We start from the raw sequence: 17,162 nt of genomic DNA, 5'->3' as shown, positions 1-17,162 counted from the left end.
GCCCCCTAAGTTTGCTCATAGCCTGTACAGAGAGATATAATAAAACTATGGCAGCATAGGGATTCCCCTGTACTAAGCACAATTCAGCAGGAACAGCCCCCTAAGTTTGCCCATAGCCTGTACAGAGAGATACCATAAAACTATGGCACATAGGGATTCCCCTGTACTAAGCACAATTCAGCAGGAACAGCCCCCTAAGTTTGCCCATAGCCTGTACAGAGAGATACCATAAAACTATGGCACATAGGGATTCCCCTGTACTAAGCACAATTCAGCAGGAACAGCCCCCTAAGTTTGCTCATAGCCTGTACAGAGAGATACCATAAAACTATGGCACATAGGGATTCCCCTGTACTAAGCACAATTCAGCAGGAACAGCCCCTTAAGTTTGCTCATAGCCTGTACAGAGAGATACCATAAAACTATGGCACATAGGGATTCCCCTGTACTAAGCACAATTCAGCAGGAACAGCCCCTTAAGTTTGCTCATAGCCTGTACAGAGAGATACCATAAAACTATGGCACATAGGGATTCCCCTGTACTAAGCACAATTCAGCAGGAACAGCCCCTTAAGTTTGCTCATAGCCTGTACAGAGAGATACTGTAAAACTATGGCAGCAGAAGTTGAACAGCACTGTACTCAATCCTTATACATTTCAATTGGGGGTTAATCACTCCCAGACCTGGCAACTATTGGCTGAACCAGGACAGGGCTGCCATGTGTCCAATCAGGGCTGTGTTCCTCTCGGTTACAAGGAGCAGAGCAGTTGGTTCCCTGGCTCCTAAGGAAAGTCATTCGGCCAATAATCAGTTACTGTGGGGTAACAAATAACTTTTAATCATGGGTCTCCAGTTGTTGAAGAACTATACCTTTCAGCACAGCTTGATCCTAGATTTTGGGATGCAGTGAGTTGTAGTTCAACTGCACGTTACCATCTTTTTAGCATCTCCTATACCTGACATAGAGCGCACGGGACACTACAGTTCTTATGGGTTTTTTCCCGGTTGCTTAGCAACCTAATGTATTCATTTTAGCTTAATGGGACGTAATGTCTCCTTTTCCCTCCCGTCATTTGTATATATTTGTGTCAGTCGCTCCCGCCGCTGCGTCGTGTCGGCAAAGTCGCCACTAAAGGGAAACATTTCCCTGCATTTCCATGCAAACTCATTGCCGGGGTAATAACAATTATTAGGGGCTCCGCCAGGGGCAAATAATGGAGATGGAGAGTTTGCAGATTGTGCCGGCAATGAGCCCCCGGGGCCCTCGCGCTTTTGGGCCCCACTGAGGGTCATTCAGGGCATGATCCCAATTCTGCTTTAGAGACCAGAGATGAGTCGGCCCCTACTGACCAGTTACCCCCCCCCATCTGCCCCCATTGTTAAATTAAGTAATACATTTTATTTGTACATAAGGGGGAATGTCCAGAACCCAAAAAGTAGCAGTTGTACAGAGAGAATGGGGAAAAGTAAGAGAAGGGCCACACAGAGACAGTATGAGAAGATGGAGACAGTAGGGCAAGATGGAGACAGTAGGGCAAGATGGAGACAGTAGGGCAAGATGGAGACAGTAGGGCAAGATGGAGACAGTAGGGCAAGATGGAGACAGTAGGGCAAGATGGAAACAGTAGGGCAAGATGGAGACAGTAGGGCAAGATGGAGACAGTAGGGCAAGATGGAGACAGTAGGGCAAGATGGAGACAGTAGGGCAAGATGGAAACAGTACGGCAAGATGGAGACAGTAGGGCAAGATGGAGACAGTAGGGCAAGATGGAGACAGTAGGGCAAGATGGAGACAGTAGGGCAAGATGGAGACAGTAGGGCAAGATGGAGACAGTAGGGCAAGATGGAGAGAGTAGGGCAAGATGGAGAGAGTAGGGCAAGATGGAGACAGTAGGGCAAGATGGAGACAGTAGGGCAAGATGGAGACAGTAGGGCAAGATGGAGACAATGGGGCAAGATGGAGACAGTAGGGCAAGATGGAGACAGTAGAATAAGATCCAATACACACCCACCCTGCCGCTCACCGGCTGTCCATTCTATTCTCTGGGTCTGACAGATACTGATTTCAATAACAGATACATGTACAAATAACGAGGAATGAGTGGATATTATTATTATAATTATTATTACATTTTCTTATTTTAATCAAAAACTGCTTTTAGGGTGCAGTTCCCCTTTAACTTAACACTGTGTTTTCCATAACAATTTTCCATAAAGTATTTTGGATACTTGGAGTTGTAGTTTAACAAAAGTGTAAGGGCTGAAGGTTCTACCAACTACCAGCCAATCAGTGTTTTGCTTTCATTCGTTTTCCTGCCGTGGCTCAGCCAAAGCTGCTGATTGGCTGTTAGGGGTAACAGCTCCGCAGCCCACTGAGATGAGGCTTTTGGAGGAGATTATGATGAATCCCCCTCTGGCCGGCAATCACTTGTCTATGGGACGCGGCGGAGAGAAATATTTAATTGTTTGCTGGTAATTAGCCCTTTTAATGGCAGAGCTCGGAGTAGAACTCTTGGCAGCGGAACCCGGGACCGCAGAGCAGATTGTGCCGGATCCGCTCCCGACGTCAGATGCCCATTAGCCTGAAGTGTGAGCGGCACTTGGGGAGCAGTGACTCAGGCAGAGCAACCGAGTCTGTCTCTGGTACTGACAGGCTGAGCATCATGGGACGGAACTACTGAGTCTTGTCATCCGACAGCAAGGCATGCTGGGAAATCATGTCGGGAAATCATGTCACAAATGTGCTCATTGCTAGTGGGGAAATAATTATAATAATGAAAGTATTCTTGTTGTAAGCAGCAGTCCTGTCCTGCTTTATGGCTGAGATTCTAGCTATCTGTATAACAGAGCATTCTGTCACAGTGGCACAGATCCTATCTGATCCCCCCATTGTAAGCAGCAGTCCTGCCCTGCTTTATGGCTGAGATTCTAGCTATCTGTATAACAGAGCATTCTGTCACAGTGGCACAGATCCTATCTGATCCCCCCCATTGTAAGCAGCAGTCCTGCCCTGCTTTATGGCTGAGATTCTAGCTATCTGTATAACAGAGCATTCTGTCACAGTGGCACAGATCCTATCTGATCCCCCCATTGTAAGCAGCAGTCCTGCCCTGCTTTATGGCTGAGATTCTAGCTATCTGTATAACAGAGCATTCTGTCACAGTGGCACAGATCCTATCTGATCCCCCCATTGTAAGCAGCAGTCCTGCCCTGCTTTATGGCTGAGATTCTAGCTATCTGTATAACAGAGCATTCTGTCACAGTGGCACAGATCCTATCTGATCCCCCCATTGTAAGCAGCAGTCCTGTCCTGCTTTATGGCTGAGATTCTAGCTATCTGTATAACAGAGCATTCTGTCACAGTGGCACAGATCCTATCTGATCCCCCCATTGTAAGCAGCAGTCCTGCCCTGCTTTATGGCTGAGATTCTAGCTATCTGTATAACAGAGCATTCTGTCACAGTGGCACAGATCCTATCTGATCCCCCCCCCATTGTAAGCAGCAGTCCTGCCCTGCTTTATGGCTGAGATTCTAGCTATCTGTATAACAGAGCACTTTATCTTAGGGGACAAGGCAATAGAGAGACAGTCTGGGAGTGCTTGGCTGCTGCAGGCTGGATGGCACCCTGGCGCGCTCTGCATGATGTCTCCCTAGGGTGCTGTGTGACTCTCACTGGGTATTATCACAGAGGGAACACACTGTATATACAGGCAGAGCACCCACTGGGCCGGGGAACGCCTGCGGATTCACTTCTCTCATCTCTGTGAAGTGTAAATGTTCTGTCTTCAAATAAATATCCCTTTGAATGATATGAAGCCTGCATGTATTCAGCTGGGGCAGCTTGCCAGGCTGGAGGGGCAATTTATTCTACGGGCAGGACTGATTCTATTATAGGGACATTGTCCTGACCCCCTGGGGGTCACTGAAGGGTTCTGTGTATCACTCATGTATTATAAGGGATAATGTACCCCCTACTGTAAATGATAAGGATATTAGCAGTCACTGAGGGGTTCTGTGCCCCCCATATAAAGGCACAAGGCTGCAGGCTGAGTTATACAGGGAACTCTGAGTATCACTCATGTATTATAAGGGATAATGTACCCCCTACTGTAAATGATAAGGATATTAGCAGTCACTGAGGGGTTCTGTGCCCATATAAAGGCACAAGGCTGCAGGCTGAGTTATACAGGGAACTCTGAGTATCACTCATGTATTATAAGGGATAATGTACCCCCTACTGTAAATGATAAGGATATTAGCAGTCACTGAGGGGTTCTGTGCCCCCCATATAAAGGCACAAGGCTGCAGGCTGAGTTATACAGGGAACTCTGAGTATCACTCATGTATTATAAGGGATACTGTACCCCCTACTGTAAATGATAAGGATATTAGCAGTCATTGAGGGGTTCTGCGACCATGTATTCATTTATAGTATCGGTTTATGTAACCTACAATCATTTTGGGGTTCAATTCCCCCCTCTCATAACTAAAGGATACGATTAGGGTCTATAGTGTTCATTTCATTGGTTCATTAGTGGGGGGTTTATCATCGTTGACTTGCCAGGATAATTCAGACTAAAGGAGCAGCGCTATGACTATAAGAAACCAAAGCTGCGCAGCAAACACAGGGTTAAGTTCTGGCACAAACCCACAGGCAGTGAGCGCTTATTGTGCTGTCGGATCAGTACTGAATATTCCCAATCCCGGTGTCACTGGGTCAGTACCGCAGATATCAGCAACAGACGCACAGACAGTTCTTTAGACGCAGAGAGTCGCACCCTGAATGCCAACTGCTAACCCCCTGCGCCCCAGATAAAGTTGCACCTTCCTCCTGCCCTGGCTGCACTTTTACCCCCATTCATTCTAATTAAATACCCCCCGGCCCCCCCATTCCCTCTCCAACCTCTAAACATTGAAGCATGTGCTCCAGGTTTCCTGCGATTCCCCTCTATTCCAGGGGAGGGGCCAGGGACAGCGGGGAGGGGCCAGGGACAGCGGGGAGGGGCCAGGGACGGGGTGGGGGGTGGCAGGGAGGGTTGGAGGAATAGGGGAGAAAGGGAGAGGGAGGCAGAAGGTAGCGGAGACTTCCAGGGAAACGATCAGAGGGGGAGACAAGGCAACACAATGACAGGGGGATTGAGGGGGGGTGCTGGTAAATTCCCAGTGCAGCCCCCACACACCAATGTGCTGCTCGGAGCTCCATAAAACAAACACATGCCACAGCTGAGAGTTGCAGTTTCGGAGGGGGGACCCGCAGGTGCAGGGGGGCAGTTGACAAAGCACCTTCTCACCTGACTGCTGGAGGGCTGCATTGTTTTAAAGGGAAACCTTCCCATTTTTTTTTGGGGGGGGGGGAATTCTAATAGGACAAAGGGGACCTGTTCTCTCTCCAGAGATTTACCATCTGTCGGCATTGATGCGTGTGCCTGAGGGCAGCTGCCAATATAACATAACGGGGACCCGGCGGCCCCCCTGCTGCCTTGTCCCAGAGAGACGGTCTCTGCAGCCTGCTGTACCCCTCAACCTGGAACCCACAAACCTGGAAGGACCCCACCTACCTGAGCCCTTACTGGCTTCTCAGCAGCAGCAGCGACTTTATCTCTGGGAAGTCCTACCTGCAACTTGGAATCGCTTGGAAACATCAGAAACACCGCAAGGAATTTCTACCCCCCCCTCCCTATTGTCTCCAGGGGGGCTCGGAGTGATTGTGCTTTGTTCTAGATCCGAGCAGAACTCTACAGAGCGTTCCTTGTGCAACATCGTATCAACTCCGGCTGGATAGAATGTTCAGACGCATCTGTCATGATTAATCGCAAGGGAACTCAAGCGCTTTCCAAAATCGGCGTCTCTGCGAGTGAGCGGGCGTGTTGGAGCGTTCATTTCATGCTCGGTCGGTGGAGATACAAGGTCTGACAGCACTTTCGGCCGACAATATATGGGCACAAGTGTCGAAAGGCGATTTAACTCTATAATAAGGGTCTTAACATCTCCAGAGTCTTTGTCGGTCCCCCTGCTGGTCTACATGTCGTACAAGATTCCTCCCAGATCGCAGTAGGTAGAGAGACAGATGCGTTTTACTGGCCATTTCCCATTCAGATAAAAGGACACATTGGCGAGTCTACTTAAGACAAATCGATCGCAGTCGCGTTTGGGGTTTTTTTTCGCGTTGTTCCACTTCGACTCCTGGATTTGGTTGTTGGAGAAGATCAGGAACCGTTGGCGGGGAGAGGAAAAGAAGGGGTGCATTCGGGGGGTGGGGGAGTTGATGGCCCTTCGTTCCGGGACGGCTTGGTTTGGGCAAGTCCTGCGCAGAGTCACCAGGCTGCAGGACAACTGGTCCAGGAGGTCCAGTAGCCTCTTGTGTCTTTCTTCTTCCCAGGAAAACGAGCAGGGAGTGGGAAGAGGTGACCACCAACCCTGCATCCATCACAGCCACCCCCTCCACTCCCACTCACCAGGTGCCCAACCCAACCACTGCTGCCTGCAACTTCCCAGCGACTGCTGCGCCCTCTCAGACAGGACGGGGGGACATGATCCCCTCACTAGCCGGTTGCTGGCGGCCATGAAGCGGCAGAATGTGCGGACTCTGTCCCTCATAATCTGCACATTCACTTACCTGCTGGTCGGTGCCGCCGTCTTTGACGCCCTGGAGTCCGACTACGAGATGAGGGAGGAAGAGAAGCTCAAAGCCGAGGAGATACGGCTCAAGGGAAAGTACAACATCACCAGTGAGGACTACAGGCAGCTGGAGCTGGTCATCATGCAGTCGGAACCTCACAGGGCTGGGGTTCAGTGGAAATTTGCTGGCTCATTTTACTTTGCCATAACTGTCATTACTACTATAGGTAAGTAGCAGCTGGCTGGGAAGGTGGTGCTAGGGTGGGCTTTGGTGGGAAAAGTGTCATTATTGGTGTATGTCAACCTCATTTTGAGCTAGGAACTCTTGAGTTTAGGAACCTTAACCCATCAATAACCTTCCTAAACGTATTTCAACCTCATCTTGAGCTAAGAACTCCCGAGTTGAGGAACCCAAACCCATCAATAAGGTTCTTAAATGCATTTCAACCTCATCTTGAGCTAAGAACTCCCGAGTTGAGGAACCCAAACCCATCAATAGCCTTCCTAAATGTATTTCAACCTCATCTTGAGATAAGAACTCCTGAGTTAAGGAACCCCAACCCATCAATAGCGTTCCTAAATATTTCAACCTCATCTTGAGCTAAAAACTCCCGAGTTGAGGAACCTCAACCCATCAATAGCGTTCCTAAATGTATTTCAACCTCATCTTGAGATAAGAACTCCTGAGTTGAGGAACCTCAACCCATCAATAGCCTTCCTAAACATATTTTAACCTCATCTTGAGCTAGGAACCCCTGAGTTGAGGAACCTCAACCCATCAATAGCCTTCCTAAACTCATCCATTCTCCCTGCGCTAGTTGGGTCTTGGCTCTCTCTTATTTCTAGAGTCTGGATGAGGAGGAGATGGTGCTGCTCACAAGGGATTGAGTCCTGACTTGATGAAAGTGGAGGTTTATTCACCCCCTAGGTATCGTTATCAGGATTTCATAGTAGCGTGTAGTGTTGTACTTGCTCTTGTGTCAATGTAGAATATGAACCCAGTCAACCCAAAGCCTGGCAAGTGAAGCAGGTATTACCCACCCCTCTATTATAAACTTTCCATTTGCCTACAGTATCTATTCATTGTATAGTGGCCCCAGTTCATGGCTACGGATGGTTCTGAAAGCATCAGCTCTTGGCTACTGTAGAAGCAATGGAGTTTCTAGAAGAATAGAAGTTCTACTGTCATGTTCTCCTGCTTTTGTTGGAATACGTTATTATCTCTAGTGTCTGAGAGAGCAGAATCACTGCCTGTTTATCTCATTAACCCTCTGCTCACAGTGACGGTCTATGATGGTGGGATTGGAACGATCCAACGTTGGGTGCTGGGGAGGCAATACAGTGGGTGCCTTTGCTTTGATGGTTTGTGTAGGGAAGAATAGGAGTATAGGAGCCTTGTTCCTTTGGTGACAATACGTTATTATCTGACAGTGAGTCACGGGGAGAGTCTACTTAGTGCAGCTCAGCACAGATCTCTCTAACTGTCAGCTCCTTAGAAAGTAAGTGAGTCTTTGTCAGGTTAAGTAGATTCCTATTGAGCTCCGCGGCTTCGATACTCTTCATTTCCTACTAAGCAGCAGCTTTGGAAAGTGACCATTGATTTTTCCCTATCTGGACAGATCCAAGTGATCCGACTGCGACGCTTTCCATGTTGGTCTCTATTGGGTTAAATTGTGATGCCCACTCCTTAGCCTGGTACCTACCTGCCCCCAAACAAGGGGTCACTGTATCCCCTGAAAGTGTAAAAAGTAACAGCAAGACCCCCAACCCCCCCCCCCTTCACCCACTATTAACCCCTTATGGGGAATTTAATGGTTCCCTGCCATTGACATCATTTAATAGTTTCCATTTTTTTAGATGTTGAGCCCCTGAAAGTAATTGTTTAACATCATTATACCTTGGCGGCCCCCCCGGGGGGCTCTGTGGATTGTTCCCTTGGATAGAGGCTCAGCTCCGGGGAATATAACGCCGTCAGCATTGTCTGTTGTACCTTAGGCTCCGAAAGGGCCACATTCTGTGTTGGTAAGAGTGATCTTTGATTGGCTGATCTCAGGGCTGGGGGGTCAGGTGATTATTATTGTTATAACAACAACCCAATACATAAAACATAATGAAATGAAACATCTCAGAGGGGCTGTTCCATTGCTGCGCAGAATTAGCAGCGAATTCATTTAAACGCACTCGCTATTGCGTAATATCCAATAAAACTCATTTCTTTTACCCCCCCCGTGTCTTCCCCCAACCCCCTCCCATTGCATTAACTCTCTCACTCACCTCTTCCCTCCTCCCCTGCCTTCCTCTCCCCCCTCTCCTCCTCCTCCTCCTCTTTAACCCTCTTCACCCCCCTCATTTATATGGCATTTAACTCTTTCTCTTTATTTGACTTTTTTTTAACTCCTCTTTATTTTTATTTGGCAAGCTGGAGAGAGGGATGAAATTAAGGAACTGGGGGGGGCGTGATATTGGGGTGCTGCACCCCACCTTTAGATAAACTCCTAGGTATTTATATCTGCTCCTTGCTGTCTCTTTTTTCATAGCCCCCCCATAATAACTTGGACCCCCCTAAAGGACAGATAAGCCCCTAAGTATTTATATCTGCTCCTTGCTGTCCCCTTTTTTCATAGCCCCCCCCATAATAACTTGGACTCCCCTAAAGGACAGATAAGCCCCTAAGTATTTATATCTGCTCCTTGCTGTCCCCTTTTTTCATAGCCCCCCCATAATAACTTGGACCCCCCTAAAGGACAGATAAGCCCCTAAGTATTTATATCTGCTCCTTGCTGTCCCTTTTTTCTTAGCCTCCCCCCCATAATAACTTGGACCCCCCTAAAGGACAGATAAACTCCTAGGTATTTATATCTGCTCCTTGCTGTCCCCTTTTTTCATAGCCCCCCCCATAATAACTTGGACCCCCCTAAAGGACAGATAAGCCCCTAAGTATTTATATCTACTCCTTGCTGTCCCCTTTTTTATAGCCTCCCCCCATAATAAGTTGGACCCCCCTAAAGGACAGAGCCTTGGCTGTTGCTATGTGAGTCTCGCCGTAGTGATGGCGAATAGGCTGCCTGTTACGTAATCTGTGTAGCTGTATAGCAGACAAATCAGTGTATTATCATTTATTCAGAGCATAAAACAAGCAGAGGAGCAGGAATCTCAGCGCCAATGACCCCCCCCTCTTTAGGACCTTGGGGGGTTTAAGTCCCCGGCAGATGGAAAGTGACAATAGTGACACTTGTGTGACCTTCCTCGGCAGATACAATGTTGTGGGGTTGCGCCAATAGCCCACCGTGCGGTTTTATTACCCCCCCCCCCCGGAATGTAATTCACATGGAACCCTCCATGGGAAGATGACAGTTTCCCCACATAGTAAATCCACTGCTTGCGCGATCAGTATCTCTTCCCCCCCCCCCCGGTAGCTCCTACTGAATCATTTCCCTGCCCTGGAACTTTTTCTTGATGGAAGTTGCAGTTCAGCAACATCGGAAGGCCTCACAATGTCTTTATCATCCTGCGGCAGCTGTTTTACAAAGCGAATGAAAGGGTTAATGGATTTGTGGAGGTGGAAAAGGCGGAGGCTACGGATACGATTAAACCATTATTGCAAAGGTCACATATATACATTTCTTTGCCAGGGGGGTGGCCAAGTTCTTTGCCAGACTTGGCCACCCCCCTTTTTAAGACAAACTTGGGCTCATCCGAGCTTTTGGGGCCCGGGGTCAGGGAACGGGGTACAGGGTTGGGGGGCCAATGGGATTATTCATTACCTGATTGGGTACCTGGTCAGGGAAGGTTGGTTTGATTCCCATATACAATCCCGTAAGGCCCAATCAGCAAACAATAAATGCCCCTTGGGTTTGTGTCAACTTCTTTTGATCCAAGAGGTAATGTGATTGACAGGCCGGGTCAGGCAGAAACCCCCCCCCCCTTCCTTTCCTTACTGGGAGGGTTTGTTTGCCTTCCCCTCATTCCACATGTACAGTCTTCTGTATTCCTTCCATAGAAACCAACGGAACCTTCTAGGGATCACTGGTGCCCAGACACTATGGCTCGCTTGCCTAAATCTGTGTGTTTCCCTTTAAATCCTACACTCTCCCAAGCAGAGATTTCCGCTCATTATCCCAATATTCCCCTATTCTTCCCTCCATTCCCTGCGCTACTCGGAAAGGAATCATCACTAATAGGAACTTTGTCTTGCTGGGGGTCCTAAGCAGCCTTCCCAGGGGGCAGAGCGGGGCTGAAGGGACAGCAGAACAAAAGGGTGCTGAAGGGACAGCAGAACAAAAGGGTGCTGAGGGGACAGTGGAGCAGAGCGGTGCTGAAGGGACAGCAGAACAAAAGGGTGCTGAGGGGACAGCGGAGCAGAGCGGTGCTGAAGGGACAGCAGAACAAAAGGGTGCTGAGGGGACAGCGGAGCAGAGCGGTGCTGAAGGGACAGCAGAGCAGAGCGGGGCTGAAGGGATAGTGGAGCAAAAGGGTGCTGAAGGGACAGTGGAGGAAAGGGGTGCTGAAGGGACAGTGGAGGAAAGGGGTGCTGAAGGGACAGTGGAGGAAAGGGGTGCAGAAGGGACAGCGGAGCAGAGCTGTGCTGAAGGGACAGTGGAGGAAAGGGGTGCAGAAGGGACAGTGGAGGAAAGGGGTGCAGAAGGGACAGTGGAGGAAAGGGGTGCAGAAGGGACAGTGGAGGAAAGGGGTGCAGAAGGGACAGCGGAGCAGAGCGGTGCTGAAGGGACAGTGGAGGAAAGGGGTGCTGAAGGGACAGTGGAGGAAAGCGGTGCAGAAGGGACAGTGGAGCAGAGCTGTGCTGAAGGGACAGTGGAGGAAAGGGGTGCTGAGGGGACAGTGGGGGAAAGGGGTGCTGAAGGGACAGTAAAGGAAAGGGGTGCTGAGGGGACAGTGGAGGAAAGGGGTGCAGAAGGGACAGTGGAGGAAAGGGGTGCAGAAGGGACAGTGGAGGAAAGCGGTGCAGAAGGGACAGTGGAGCAGAGCTGTGCTGAAGGGACAGTGGAGGAAAGGGGTGCTGAGGGGACAGTGGGGGAAAGGGGTGCTGAAGGGACAGTAAAGGAAAGGGGTGCTGAGGGGACAGTGGGGGAAAGGGGTGCTGAGGGGACAGTGGGGGAAAGGGGTGCTGAAGGGACAGTAAAGGAAAGGGGTGCTGAGGGGACAGTGGGGGAAAGGGGTGCTGAAGGGACAGTAAAGGAAAGGGTGCTGAAGGCTCAACGATATGGAAATCCGGAGCGCATAAAAAAGGGAACAAAACAAAAGCAAAGAAAAAATAAGTGTGGCAAGGGGGCTGAAGGGACAGCGGAGCAGAGCGGGGTGCTGAGGGGGCAGTGGAGCAGAGCGGGGTGCTGAGGGGGCAGTGGAGCAGAGCGGGGCTGAAGGGACAGCGGAGCAGAGCGGGGTGCTGAGGGGGCAGTGGAGCAGAGCGGGGCTGAGGGGACAGCGGAGGAAAGGAGTGCTGAGGGGGCAGTGGAGCAGAGCGGGGCTGAAGGGACAGCGGAGCAGAGCGGGGTGCTGAGGGGGCAGTGGAGCAGAGCGGGGCTGAAGGGACAGCGGAGCAGAGCGGGGTGCTGAGGGGGCAGTGGGGGAAAGGGGTGCTGAGGGGACAGCGGAGGAAAGGGTGCTGAAGGGACAGCGGAGCAGAGCGGGGTGCTGAGGGGGCAGTGGGGGAAAGGGGTGCTGAGGGGACAGCGGAGGAAAGGGGTGCTGAGGGGGCAGCGGAGGAAAGGGGTGCAGAAGGGACAGCGGAGCAGAGCGGGGTGCTGAGGGGGCAGTGGGGGAAAGGGGTGCTGAGGGGACAGCGGAGGAAAGGGGTGCTGAGGGGGCAGTGGGGGAAAGGGGTGCTGAGGGGACAGCGGAGGAAAGGGGTGCTGAGGGGGCAGTGGGGGAAAGGGGTGCTGAAGGGACAGCGGAGCAGAGCGGGGCTGAAGGGACAGTGGGGGAAAGGGGTGCTGAGGGGACAGTAAATGAAAGGGGTGCTGAGGGGGCAGTGGGGGAAAGGGGTGCTGAGGGGACAGTGGAGCAGAGCGGTGCTGAGGGGGCAGTGGGGGAAAGGGGTGCTGAGGGGACAGTGGAGCAGAGCGGTGCTGAGGGGACAGTGGAGCAGAGCGGTGCTGAGGGGACAGTGGAGCAGAGCGGGGCTGAGGGGACAGTGGAGCAGAGCGGTGCTGAGGGGACAGTGGAGCAGAGCGGTGCTGAGGGGACAGTGGAGCAGAGCGGTGCTGAGGGGACAGTGGAGCAGAGCGGTGCTGAGGGGACAGTGGAGCAGAGCGGTGCTGAGGGGACAGTGGAGCAGAGCGGGGCTGAGGGGGCAGTGGGGGAAAGGGGTGCTGAAGGGACAGCGGAGCAGAGCGGGGCTGAGGGGACAGTGGAGCAGAGCAGGGTGCTGAGGGGGCAGCGGAGGAAAGGGGTGCTGAGGGGGCAGTGGGGGAAAGGGGTGCTGAGGGGACAGCGGAGGAAAGGGGTGCTGAGGGGGCAGTGGGGGAAAGGGGTGCTGAAGGGACAGCGGAGCAGAGCGGGGCTGAGGGGACAGTGGAGCAGAGCAGGGTGCTGAGGGGGCAGCGGAGGAAAGGGGTGCTGAAGGGACAGCGGAGCAGAGCGGGGCTGAGGGGACAGTGGAGCAGAGCGGGGCTGAGGGGACAGTGGAGCAGAGCAGGGTGCTGAGGGGGCAGCGGAGGAAAGGGGTGCTGAAGGGACAGCGGAGCAGAGCGGTGCTGAGGGGACAGTGGAGCAGAGCGGTGCTGAGGGGACAGTGGAGCAGAGCGGTGCTGAGGGGACAGTGGAGCAGAGCGGTGCTGAGGGGACAGTGGAGCAGAGCGGGGTGCTGAGGGGACAGTGGAGCAGAGCGGGGCTGAGGGGACAGTGGGGCCGTATCCCTGCAGCGGATCCAACAGAGCCAGACATAACATGTCCCACCTGGGCTGCTTTACTGGGTTTTACTCCCTTTAACCCGTTCCCTGCTGGGAAGCACAAGGATGAGACTGACGTGCAGCTTTGGCAGCAGTAACAGCTAAGAGCGGATATGAAGTGAATATAAAGAATCTGATTAAAGGATGGAACCCAAATGGGCACAATAAATACACTGTAGTATCCACGGTGCCAGAGGAAAGTGGTGCAGATGTGCAAACTACATCTCCCAGCATCCCCTCAGCTTATGGGGCAAGAATCAGTGGGAGGGTACCAACCAAGTTGTTGAGCAGCCCCCCCTCCCCCCGGTGATTGTAGTTGCTATGTCACAGGCCGGGGGTCATTTTCTTCTATGTGCTGCGGTGCTGCCATACTGCTTGCTTGCAAATGACGGCGCATAGGGAATGTAGCTTTGCACTTGGCTCATTTCACTTCATGTGTGAATGCGGAGACCTGGCCTACTGAGTGTAGGAGAATGCCACTTGGGAGGCTGAGCTGTCAGTTGGCTGTAAGATGCGCCTGGCAGAATGACAGGGATGGTGATTGGCTGCCGGTGAGAGCGCCAGTAATGAGCTCTGACATTCGCACTCGTGTTAGTCACCTGGGCGACCTTTGGCGGCTGATGGAGTAGAACTGACATGTGGGGGCTAATAATGACCCGGTGTATTTGTGGGGGGGGAGATGTTGCTCTTTCTGTAAGAAGTAACCCCGCTGACCTTAAAGAGACAGTACCTATTTAATGATGAATGCGGAGACCATAGATATAGGGAAAAGTTTCTGTGCTGAAAAGGGGTTTTCTCATCACTAAGGGATGTTGCCCTAGAAACCAAAGCACTAATCTCATGTGTTAAATCTGACCACACCCCTCCCATAAGCCTCCAATCAGTGGCTCCTGTAGAAGTGGGGTCAGGCCTGGGGGTGGGGCAAAGACCGCAGAGGTTCTTGCCCTCTGTCAATCAGTGATCTATTGGCCTTTGCCCCCATACCTGGCCACCATAAGAGCCATTCAAGGCAAGTTTGCCAGTCTGCCCCCCCGACATGGTCCAACCACACTATTACCCCCCCCGACACTATTACCCCCTCCCATAAGCCTCCAATCAGTGGCTCCTATAGATGTGGGGTCAGGCCTGGGGGTGGGGCAAAGACCCCAGAGGTTATTGCTTTGCCCCCATATCTGACTACCATAAGCATTCAAGGCAAATGTGCCAGTCTGCCCCCCCCCAACATGGTCAAACCACACTATTACCCCCCCAGTCTATGCTATAAGTTGTACCCCATGTAGCGACTCCCAGTTGCCCCAGAGGAAGATATTGGCCATCAGCGGGGCCAATTTGGCCTCCATTCAGCAGAAGGGCCAAGTCTCTCCAATTCCTGGCGGTGAAGGGTTAAAACATTCCTATTTACTTTTTCCTGCTGCCATAAATAATGTACCATGTGACTCTGTGGCGGGAAAGTGAATATGTCACTCCCGGCCGCTATTTATAAACCTCGCTCTGCTTAGTAAATCTCTAAAGACTCCTTTTTGCTACAGTGATGCCAAAAATAGAATCCCGACCGATAGTGAGCGGCTGCCCAGCTCTGTGTGGTAACAGCCCCGTGTAACTGCCCCTGGGGGTATAAAGGGGAAGGAAGGGTCAGTTAGAGCGATATATGGAATTAACATGATCCCGGGGTCTTTGTGCCAATAGAATCCAGATGTTGCCTCATCAGCAGGGGCTTGGGATTAATCAAGTCTGTCAGTCAGTAGGGGGGGGGGGTCAGTCAGTAGGGGGGTCAGTCAGTAGCACGGGGGGGTCAGTCAGTAGGGGGGGGGTCAGTCAGTAGGGGGGGGTCAGTCAGTAGCACGGGGGGGTCAGTCAGTAGGGGGGGGTCAGTCAGTAGGGGGGGGGTCAGTCAGTAGCACAGGGGGGGTCAGTCAGTAGGGGGGGGTCAGTCAGTAGGGGGGGTCAGTCAGTAGCACGGGGGGTCAGTCAGTAGCGGGGGGGGTCAGTCAGTAGCACAGGGGGGGTCAGTCAGTAGGGGGGGGTCAGTCAGTAGGGGGGTCAGTCAGTAGCACGGGGGGGTCAGTCAGTAGGGGGGGTCAGTCAGTAGGGGGGGGTCAGTCAGTAGGGGGGGGTCAGTCAGTAGCGGGGGGGGGTCAGTCAGTAGGGGGGGGTCAGTCAGTAGGGGGGGTCAGTCAGTAGCGGGGGGGGTCAGTCAGTAGCACGGGGGGGGTCAGTCAGTAGCACGGGGGGGGGTCAGTCAGTAGCACAGGGGGGGTCAGTCAGTAGCACGGGGGGGGTCAGTCAGTAGCACGGGGGGGGTCAGTCAGTAGCACAGGGGGGGTCAGTCAGTAGCACGGGGGGGTCAGTCAGTAGCACGGGGGGCCAGTCAGTAGCACGGGGGGGCCAGTCAGTAGCACGGGGGGGCCAGTCAGTAGCACGGGGGGGCCAGTCAGTAGCACGGGGGGGCCAGTCAGTAGCACGGGGGGCCAGTCAGTAACACAGGGGACGAGCCATTTTTTGATATTTAGCGCCATTTAGTAACACAAAATAACAACGACAAATTGTGAGTGACGGAGCCCTGTGTGTGCCCTAATGCCCCGGCACGGGGGGAGACTGGTAGGGATGTTGCCCCCCCTTGTTACAGTATAGTTCATCTGGTCACATGATAACCAACACAGCCAATCCACATACACACAAACTGCTGACTCACAGTGGGACCAACTAGCCGGAGACTCCGATGGCTGCAAAACAAAAAGTTGCGCTGTAAAAACAATTTGTCTGCTTACGTGACTACAATTATTATTATTATTATTATTATTATTATTATTATTAACATTTATTTATAAAGCGCCAACATATCCCGCAGCGATGTACAATAAGTGGGTTCCATACATTGGGCATACAGAGTAAAAGCAACCAATAACCGATACAGGAGGTGAAGGGAGCCCTGCCCAAAGAGCTTACACTCTACAAGGAGTAACATATAAAGCAATCAGTAACCGATACAAGAGGGGAAGAGAGCCCTGCCCAAAAGAGCTTACACTCTACAAGGAGTAACATATAAAGCAATCAGTAACCGATACAGGAGGGGAAGAGAGCCCTGCCCAAAAGAGCTTACACTCTACAAGGAGTAACATATAAAGCAATCAGTAACCGATACAGGAGGGGAAGAGAGCCCTGCCCAAAAGAGCTTACACTCTACAAGGAGTAACATATAAAGCAATCAGTAACCGATACAAGAGGGGAAGAGAGCCCTGCCCAAAAGAGCTTACACTCTACAAGGAGTAACATATAAAGCAATCAGTAACCGATACAAGAGGGGAAGAGAGCCCTGCCCAAAAGAGCTTACACTCTACAAGGAGTAACATATAAAGCAATCAGTAACCGATACAGGAGGGGAAGAGAGCCCTGCCCAAAAGAGCTTACACTCTACAAGGAGTAACATATAAAGCAATCAGTAACCGATACAGGAGGGGAAGAGAGCCCTGCCCAAAAGAGCTTACACTCTACAAGGAGTAACATATAAAGCAATCAATAACCGATACAAGAGGGGAAGGGAGCCCTGCCCAAAAGAGCTTACACTCTACAAGGAGTAACATATAAAGCAATCAGTAACCGATACAGGAGGGGAAGAGAGCCCTGCCCAAAAGAG

General features: G+C 51.7%; 1 protein-coding gene across 1 annotated transcript in view; it reads left to right on the top strand.

Moving 5' to 3' along the window:
* Nucleotides 1–5,046: 5,046 nt before the first annotated feature.
* kcnk9 (potassium channel, two pore domain subfamily K, member 9) overlaps nt 5,047–17,162 on the top strand; it is a 76,558-nt gene continuing 64,442 nt past the window's right edge. Inside the window, exon 1 of the mRNA XM_004915035.4 lies at nt 5,047–6,847. Within this exon, the coding sequence (XP_004915092.1) occupies nt 6,268–6,847 (580 nt within the window). The 5' untranslated portion in view covers nt 5,047–6,267. The remainder of the gene's footprint in view (nt 6,848–17,162) is intronic.

Source organism: Xenopus tropicalis, chromosome 6 (genome assembly GCF_000004195.4).
Source record: "Xenopus tropicalis strain Nigerian chromosome 6, UCB_Xtro_10.0, whole genome shotgun sequence".
In the NCBI taxonomy this organism is placed as follows: domain Eukaryota; kingdom Metazoa; phylum Chordata; class Amphibia; order Anura; family Pipidae; genus Xenopus; species Xenopus tropicalis.
The sequence above is the reverse complement of the archived record's forward strand: the minus strand, read 5'-3'. Positions and strand labels throughout refer to the sequence as shown.